This window comes from Trachymyrmex cornetzi, unplaced genomic scaffold, assembly GCF_001594075.2.
Source record: "Trachymyrmex cornetzi isolate Tcor2-1 unplaced genomic scaffold, Tcor1.1 scaffold345, whole genome shotgun sequence".
Lineage (NCBI taxonomy): Eukaryota > Metazoa > Arthropoda > Insecta > Hymenoptera > Formicidae > Trachymyrmex > Trachymyrmex cornetzi.
The window spans coordinates 729,540-739,524 of NW_017298164.1; the positions used below are offsets into that span (position 1 = coordinate 729,540).

At 39.8% G+C, this 9,985-nt stretch overlaps 1 protein-coding gene across 1 annotated transcript in view; it reads right to left on the minus strand.

Moving 5' to 3' along the window:
- The window catches only part of Fas1 (fasciclin 1 Fas1 domain-containing), an 87,879-nt gene that overhangs the window by 24,116 nt on the left and 53,778 nt on the right, over window positions 1–9,985 (minus strand). Inside the window, exons 7-9 of the mRNA XM_018510553.1 lie at window positions 5,269–5,274; window positions 545–787; window positions 133–168 (exon numbers count right to left, since the gene is read on the minus strand). Coding sequence (XP_018366055.1) covers window positions 133–168; window positions 545–787; window positions 5,269–5,274 — 285 coding nt within the window. The remainder of the gene's footprint in view (window positions 1–132; window positions 169–544; window positions 788–5,268; window positions 5,275–9,985) is intronic.

A 9,985-nucleotide genomic window follows, 5' to 3' on the forward strand; every position in this document is an offset into this window, starting at 1 on the left:
ATACATTCAACATGGAGAAACGCATGAAAGCGGACAGTGCGAATGGATGCAGATAGAGTTTGCGAACAGTTTCACGCATAAAAAAGGAAAAAAAAGGAGAGAACATTGAAAGCTGTATGAATCTGTAATTACCCCGACTTGTGACTTCCCGACGAAGTCTCTTGCTTTCTTTGGAAAAACAAAAAGAAAGGCTGGGTTAATCAATGTGATAATATACCTCCACGTATATGATTATATCGATGTATATGTCGAGCTTCTGATGAAAATACGTAGAGAAGAGTCTCTCTTAAAATAAAACAATGTTTGTTATTTAAATTTAACAAAAAATTAAGTAAGCTTGATATGAGATGAATCTTATATTTTATGATTATATGTTTAGGTAATTAAACATGTATTTAAGCCCACATAAATATGATTAGAGTTAAGCGCAGTTAATATTTCAGGCACAATATTTTATTTAAGGACACAAGTGACTCGAAGACGAAGCCTGATTTTTGTTATAATCTCATGTTAATTTCGCACGCAAAGAGAAAAACTGACTTACTTGGCTGACACTCTTGTCCTTGATCTTGTCGAGGGTTAGTCGCTCCTTGACGTAGTGGAGTTTGAGGATTTCCTTCATGCGGTTCTTGTCTTGCAGCATCTGCTTCACGTTCGGCTCGTTCAGTGCCTCGTTGCTGGGCGCGAAGAGGGTAACGTCATGCAGATGACTGATGGTTGTCATGATGTCGTCCCCGAAATCGCGGATGGTCTCGTAAAACTTGTACACCGGTCCATCCTCCTTTTCCTACACGAAGAGAAGAGATTTCTGTCGATCGGTTACGCATTACTCGCCGCGCCTCGGTTCTACGAAGAGCCGTGTCGAAAGGAAAAAAAAAATATAAGACGCAAATGGAAAAAGCAAGAGAAAAAGAAAGAAAAAGAGGTAAAAAGAAAAAGTAAAGACATCGAGATTACTTATCGAAAGGGATCGGTGGCATCCAATTTCGACCCAAAATCATCAATATTCCATTACGTATTAATCAAAGAGGAGAGGTGACGTCTTACAGATTAAAGCGTAACGGAATTTTATATGAACCTCTGTCGAATCTCTGGATGCCATTTACTCTCTAGAGAGAAACATTGGAAAAAGAGAAAAATAAGAAAAGTTGGAGAGGACCTGGAGAGAAGTTGGACACGGTGAGGAAACAGATCAACGTGCGGTGCGAAGTTCACGAAGCTTTCGACTTTTCATCGCGTTCTCGGACGGTCCTATGTATCCCCGATGAAAAAATTCCTTTTCATACATTTAATCGTCCGTTATTCTCGACGAGTTGTATTTGAATATAACTAAAATTTTTGTTCAAATAAAAGCTTATAAAACTGATTACCGAATCTTCTGCGTGCTTGTAAACATCTAACAGAAAACGAGAAGACGCGAAAGCCATATAATTCTGAAAACTAAAATTCTTTGTGGGAGGCGACGATTGCGCCGGAAGAGACGCTAAAGATTCCCGAGAGATCACTTAAAATGAAAAATACTTGAAATTCAGAGGGTTGAGAGACAGAAACCGTCGCAATTAGATTGACGTAACGAACTTGAAACTCCGTGCAACTCGCGCCGCAAGGAAGAGACGGAATGAATTACTTATGGGAAATATACAAGGTGTAAGGGAAAAGAAAGCGTGACTGGGATATGAGTGTTAGTCGTTCACGGAAGCAGCAACATTACGTGACGCACATAATTTACGTTCTTTGCCCAAATCGCCCGGAGTGCCGATCGCGCTTCCTGTACAGACTGGAAGAAGATCGTGTGGCACGAAAATTTTGGAAATTAAATTTTAATAACTCAAGGAAATTAAAGATAAAGTTCGAAGAAAAGATCCTGCACTAATTATATGAAAAATTAAGTCCTGATAACATAAATTAATTTTTATACATAATGAAGTTTATGTGGTAAATAAAAAATGTCATAAACACAAAGCTCAATAATGGAGAGGTCACTGTAAAAAGTAATGTTTTATTCTTGTCCTCATATTTTAAACTTTTAAACACTTAAAGATGTTTTAGTTTTAAACTTTTTCAATAGACAAAACACTACGTGTTTGGATTTAAAATGCATAGTATTTTAAATTCAAACACGTATTTTGTCAATTGAAAAAGTTTAAAACTAAAACATCTTTAAGTGTTTAAAAAATGCAGACAAGAATAAAACATTTTAATATCTTAAAATTAAACATTTCTTTTTTCAGTGTTTTTGGATTATGGTGTAGCAAAGATATAAAAATAATTATGATTTGTATTAGACCGACGAGAATAAATCAATAAAGAGAAATAATGCAGAAAGGTGTAAAACTTGTAAAATTTAAAAGCATCTTTGGTTAAAAACTGTCTACCATTCAGCTTTATGTCTATGACATATTTTGTTTATTACTATAAACTACATTATATATGAAAACTAATTCACCTAATTTTCCATATATTTAGTGCGAGATCCTTTGGTTACAGAATGGAAATTTAAGGAAAAATGGCAAAAGAAATTTTGAAAAGGAAATCGATCTCGCTCGAATAAGCAAACGAAATTGGATATGGTACTTCAATTCTTGTTACGCGATTTTTCGATAATACCGTATCATAAAAGAAGCTGAAAATACCCCGATACAAAGTGACATGCCAATACTGCAATATCGGTAGATACTGAAATATCAGCTTTTTTAAAAACTAAAAAAAAAATTTTTTTTTTAAATATGAAAGAATTATATTCAAAAATAGATGATAAACATTATTAATTTCTCTTTTCTCGTATAAAACGATAAAACCACAATTTCAGATGAGTTTGGAAAATGTTTTAGGGAAGTACCAGGTAAGTCATAAATGGGTCATAACTCGGCAAGTACTTGTTCTAAAGTATATGCGTTCTTTTGATAAATTTCAACTAAGGATCGCGTATTTTCTGATGAAATACGTGACTTACACGAGACATTTGGGAAGAAATGAAAAATTCAGACATGTAACTCGACAGGGAATGGTTAAGAGATAGATTTTCATCCTTAAAGATCTCGGTGAGGGAAGCACGAAAGGGTCTTACAGGTCTTTCTCGTGAAAGACACGCTTTACGAGATATCGTAAAGAAACTACTGGATGTTAAAAATTTCGCAAAGTCGGGGAGGGTAACACAAAAGTTAAAATGGACACCCCCGTATCCTCGTACAACTTCTGTCGGATCGCATTACACCGTGGGTAGAAAAAAAAACCCGGAAAGGCAATTAACGAGGCGGCAGTTAGCTATTCACGAGCCCGCAGCTTCGATGTGGTTTTCGGTGTCCATGTACGAGCTTAATGAGAGAGAATGACCGGAAAAGAGAAGGGAAAGGGGAGGATTTTCAGAATAAAATGAATCACAGGACAAGGGAAATCTAGAAAACAATAGAGGAAATACAGGAAATCCGATCATCGTGCCGGAAAATCACTTTCGGTCATTCCTGATTTATGCAACGAACGACGAAAGAGAGAAATAATTCCCACGGATTTTTCTGCACCTGCGAGAGAGTTGGAGTGCATACAACTACTTTTCTAATCTAAGAGAAGTAAATGTTCATTATAATGCTGAAATCAAGAAGCGAAGTAAAGTCAAAGGAAAATATTTGAAAATGTATGTTTACTCCGAGAAATTCTCGGCGTCGATCGTTACGTCTCTCTTCTCTCTCTATCTCTCTCTCTCTCTCTCGGCACGTATGCGAGTGCAAAATTACACGATTCTCATACCGGTCGGGTAATATTACTAAAAGGATGGAGTTTATGCACCCCCGGGTTAGAACAACATCAGCTTTCGAGCGAGAAAAATCCACGGAAGTCATTTCTCCCCTTTTCCGTGTCCGCCAAACGCCGCCGGCATTTCCCCCGTGGCACAAATCCCTCTCTTTTTCGAACCCCCTTCTACCCTCACCGCTTATTTATTTCACCCCTCTTTCCCATTCTCCCTTTCATTCTTTTTGCTCGTACCTCGTTAATCTCTCTTCAGGTTCGAGGCTTGAGGCCGATGGGAAAGTCGGGAAGTAACAAAAAGGGGGATTAACTAGGCATCTGAAGGCGTTGAGAGAGAAAAATATTGACAAAAAACTAAAAAAAGAGATGAAACTGACCGATAAAGATAAGAGACAGAGAGATACACAATATATATATATATATAGGAAACGGGTAAAGTCGTAATAGAAGTTGATCGGCGGTCGTTAGCCGAGTTATCTATCCGAACGAACGACAAGGGCAAGTTTAATAACGATACATGGCTACTTTCTGTTAAGGTTTCCTATGCCAGGATAAATTAATAAAAATACAGGGCGAGAATGTGACAGGGCTCGCCCGTGTAGCGGAAGAGAATTCTTTTCCGCAACTTGAAATCGTATCGATCGGCGAAGGCTCGTTCCTCTATTTTTTCGTCTCGCTAACTCCGTTCTTTTGTATTCAGAGCATCGAACTGTGAAGTTGTATACGTGTCGGCGAACTTTTCATTCTGGAGCAAAAATACATCTCGGAATAGCACCGTCTCGAGTAGCACGTAGCCGAGATTGTCGGTGATTCTGAGATTTCTTTACGAATACTTAATTACTTAAAAAATTTTGAGTGTCCGTTAGCTTCGTGGACCGAGTAAATTATAATTAGAGAGAAAATATGTTAGGATCTTAAAACTTGTAATTACCGACTACCTTTTACTAGCAAATTTATTTTTACCTCTATTTGGATTTAACACAAAGCCTTATTTTGTCGCTTTTCATTGTTTTATTCTCCATCCATTTATTATTAACTTCATTATATTGAATTTTTCTTTCTACAAAGAACGGATCAGCGGAACGAGATTCCTCGATCGCATTTTCATATAAATGGCGTAGATTCAGTCGTAGATTTTACTACTTGTGTATAAGGATCTAAGTATTTTCAAGGATCAAACGATCCTTCGGTTATTCCTGAATGATCAGAACCCAAGGATTCTCGATCCCGATCGTCCGAATCCAAGGACCGAGAGACCCAACGTTCCCGAAATCCGAGAATTCGAAGTTTCGGGGATCTTCCGGCTTGGAGAAGTCCGAACATCCAGGGATCGAACGATCCGCGAATCCAGGGATCTCGAGGTGCACCGGCATTCGTGTGGATTCGAAGCTCCGAGGAATCCGCGCCCATTCAGGGATCGATGGATTCGCGAATCCGTCCGTCCACTGGCGACGAGATTGGAGTCTGAAAATGTGTCGTGTGTATTCGTAGGTCTCATGACGAGTTCATTTAGTAAGTACTTACGATGCCCTATACGACATGCAGAGTCCAATAGAGACATGCAAAGCACCACAGAATAACATCATTGAGTCAATATAAAGGTAATAAACACATGTACACAATTGATTAAGAAAAAAAGAAATTAAAAAAAAATAAAGAAAATCGTTCGACGATACGAGATACAGAGAGGGGGATCGCGCGCGAGAGACTCTCTTTTTATCTTGGAGCACGCGACTCCTTTCCGGAAGAAAAATTGATCCGTCTTTCGCTCGTTTCTTCAGACGACGTGAAACCGTTTTTGAGGGGTACACGTTCTTCCTCCCGTCAGCGGAAGATTGATCGCGTTATCGTTATTTTTTTCTTTTTTTTTTTAAACCGTTGTCGATATTCGGGAATTAATATCGCTTGTAAATTGATCGAACGACCGTAGAAAACGAGTTATTTCGCTCATTACAGCAGCGAGCCGCGTAGGTTTAATTAGTCACTGATCACAACGATCAGTCATTTGCAACTGCGATTAATCGAGCGATTCATTCCGCGGTCAAATTGTCCCGTCGCGCTCGTCGTGAACGCGACGGCGCGATTTTTCGATGGAGGGTCCTCCGGCGTATTGTAAATTACAAGTCGAGATTATCAGGAGGTAATTAATAGGGGGACGCGCCACGGAAATTTAGTGCGCTCAATGCGCCCGGACGTGCAATTACGATAAACGTCATTTCGCATGAAAACGACGGTATCGCTACACCGCCACGATATCATCGTGAGTAATGGCAAGACGACGACGCCGCGAGCTTCGCATTTCGCGTCGCGGAAAATTTCGTGTCGCCTACGGCTCGCGGGGAGCTAATTGTGATCTATGGAGCCCCCGAGGATTTCTATCGGGACCGCAAATTAACGTCTCTTTCGGCCGAATTCGTGAAAGAGGGGCAAACGGGGGCTGTAACTATCCGACCAATATTTTCGCAAACCAGTCGATCGTTCGGGATTATTAGGGCGAATCCAATGATTCGGGGATCCCGAGGACGGCAAGAGTCCGAGTATCCCGTTGACGCACCGGATCCTCCGAAAAATCCCGAGATCTGTATTTAACTCCTTAGTTAGACTATGCATTAATTGTAATTGCGGGCGCCCTTAAGAGAGACGTATACGAGCGGCGGGAGTTGTTTTCTCAAGGAATTTAGCGTCGACTTTTCTTTAGCACAGGAATTTCATTCAAGTGCGCTTACCGCGCGGGCGCTCTTTAATTTTCATTTTCTCGAAGAGCTCGGGAATTAAGTCCGAGATTATGCGTTCGCTAAAGAAAAATGGACTGAAAGTTGCTTGGAAGATAATAACTCCTACGGCCGATACGCATCTCTTGCGGGGCATCCTGGTAACAAACGGATATAGCGGATAGATTAGGCGTGATGAGATGATTCAAAAAGGGGAGATGAATGGTATAAAGAGAGCGCGCGCGTTTATGATCGAATGCACTGATAAAATATGTCACGTGAGATCGTGGCTATGCCGTTATGTGAATGTCACGAGGGCCGTATCATGATCTGTGAGAATCATGGGAAACGCGGCTTCCCCAAGTCATATTACCTTTACGCGAGCGCACACACACGCCGAAGAAAGTTTTGCCCCGCTTCGCTTATAAATCTTCGGTATCGCATGCGACGAAGTAAGCGAAGCGAAGTAATCTGTCTATAAATAACAGTGAAAGATCCCCGTCTTCTTTCCTTCCCCCTGAAGCTTTGTATCTCCGTGGATTCTGAGCTTTTTTAAACTCCTTGGAGACTCTCGCGTTTCTTGGGTCTTCAACAGGATTCTTAGATCGCTAAGAATCTGCATTTTGAAAATCTCGGCATGAACGGATTAAATTGGCTATCCACTTGTTTCGTCATAACTCTTGAATTTTTACATTCTTCCCTTTTCTCTCTCGCGATAATAAATCCTTGGATAACTTCCGACGGGAAGATGATGCGAAGTTTAACTTGATCGACGTGTGTATACGTCGCGTATATCGGTGCTCTCGTCCTCGACGGCATGCGGCATTCATAGGACTAACAATCAGCACAGGACTAACAAATAGCAGTGCAACGTGCAGTGCATACTGTCGCTTAAACACTGATCTTTCACAAGGAAGATTTTACCCGGCCGCGTCCCGTCGTAAAGCGCGCGTTGTATCCGCCGTAACTGTAAAACTGCTCTTAGCGTTGCACGAGCGATGCACGCGAATAGTGTCGGATAATACACTTTGGAAATGAAATTTTTTTTTACGGCGCATCCGAAGCATCAACTTCTTAGGCGACAAGAGCGTTGCGCGAAGAACGTTCTCGACGGAGCGAACTATGAGGGCCCGAGATGTGATCATCTTGCATCGCAAAAACGCTTCGATATCTCGCTGTAACTCTCTGAAAATTGCGGCTATTTACAAAGCACAGCAATGTTAAAGAATGACTTCATTGAACAGAAAATAGTTTGCAACTGTTGTAAGATTCTTTATGATTGATCATCGTTCTTAATTCCTCACTGGATTTAAATATTATCAATCTATTAACAATAGAAGTACCGACGTTTCTTATTCAAAGGAACGGCACATAAATTATTATAAAAATAAAGAAAGTAATGTGAAAAAACTTAATTTTTTATCGCTTAAATGATATAATTATATATTGGTAAGTTAAAAAATTGCAGAATCTTCCCATACAATGCAGAATTTGCAGCAATATTGTTGTAATGTTTGTAATGTTACTAGAATATTACTGGAATCATCTGTGTTGGTTATCTTTTACTAATATAATATTAATCTGAAAAATAGAAACGGTCAGTAATGACTTACTTTTATAGACTTGCCACAAATTCCTCATCATAAAACTCCATAACTTTCCCTGATTTCCAAACAAAATTTCACGAGTTTCCTGGCTTTTAACAATATTTTGAAATTTGTCGTATTTTTTTCCTGATTTGGAAATCGTTAAAAAATTCATTGAGAAAGCAATTTAAAATAGCAATGTCAATTACTACTCGTATTAATGTTGTTGACATTGCTTGCATTTAATTGTTAAGTTGATAGTATTCCAAAACTACAGAGGTATGATATACGAAACTTCCTTAAAGCTGAGAATTTTAATTTTCCAGGAAATTTTGTGAAATTTCCTGACTTTTCCCTGATTTCTCTGACCGTTTTTAATTTCCCTGACATTTTCGTGATTTCTAGTTTTGTGTTACAACAGTCGCAAAGTCACTTTTTCTGCTGAATGCGATTAAACTAACGGTCTTTTTCAGCGAAACAAATATTACACGATTAGTCTCGAATATGTCACGTGAAGAGATATACAGCTTTACACAACCGTGTAATGACTATGCGTAGTAATGCATGCGATCGGGTCTCGAGTGCGTTCGCGTGCTCGCTACATTAATCTTCCTTGGAAGATAAGGACGGTGCATTCCCCAGGCAGTAGCTAGCAATTCGTACGAGCGCTGTTTCCCAGTCATCAGTCAGAACAAAGAATAACTATACATCCCGTTCAGCTTCTGAGCATTCGCGTTGTTCCCCTTTAACCTCCATTTAACTTTAGTACGGCAGTTCCGAAAAATTCACTCGTTTGTCTACACAAATAAAGAGGCGTCTATAAACGATAATCTTCACGATCTTATCGATTGCAAAAAAAAAAAGGAGAGGAAAGAGAAGCCCGGGCGTTCAGAGATCCGAAAAGCGCCGGGAGGGTCGAATTCAATCTTCATCAGGAAAGCCATTACAACCGCGGGGAACGAAATTCCACTCGTAAATCCTTTATCGTCGCCGCAACGTCGGACGGAGAAGATCCTCCCTAAATCCCACTCGATCTCGCGTTAGAAATCCGAACTCGATATATCACGGTAGCCTTCGTACATTATTAGACACGCTCGAGGTCAGTAGCGGTTTGGCGGTTACATCGATTTGCGGTATCTAATCGCTCGCTCGCTCGCTCGCGACGACTCTTGTCAAACCGTCGTAACGTCAGAGAACGTCGTAACGCACCGCGTCGTAACGTCAGACCGAAAATTTACGCACCGCATTTGTAGTCGCGGTAAAAGTAACGGACGAGCGTTTAAGTCTACATTTAAGAGTCTCGTAAAAGCCGCCCACAAATACGCGGTTCTTTGCCGACCGCGTAACTCTCTACTAGTCAGCCGAATGACTGTATTATAGTTTGATAGTCCCAGTTACGTCCGTGGAATACACTCGAATTGCGACGTGGGAAACGTCGTGCTGCTCCGAGGGATGTCGAGACGCGTTTTACGACGTTGCGTCCTCCCGTGCGTCGCGATTCTCCCAGGAACTTTTCTTCGTTTTATCGCAAACGAAAAGTTTGAGGTAAAAAAATTTTTATTTTGACTATCTTAAAGGTGCATCTCTCAGATCGAAGGGTCTTCAAACTAATCGAAACTCACGCAACTTATATAAACTATTTTACTGTCGAGAAAATAATCTCGAAAGAAATAACGATGTGACTATATGAGATAGTTTTTCTAGAGGAAAAAGTATACATTTTGTTATTAATACATTTGCAAAAAATTTACATTTAGTAGAGGAAGGTCACCGATACCGACATACCACTTTGTTTTTAGACAATATTTCTTAAACAAAAGATAAAAATACAACTTCAAAAACATGAATACAAAGTAAAAAGTGTCTTCTATCAGATAGTATAAGCAATTTTTATAATACTGTTTGCAATTTTGCAATAATTAAGTTTTTCGTAAGTTATGCAAA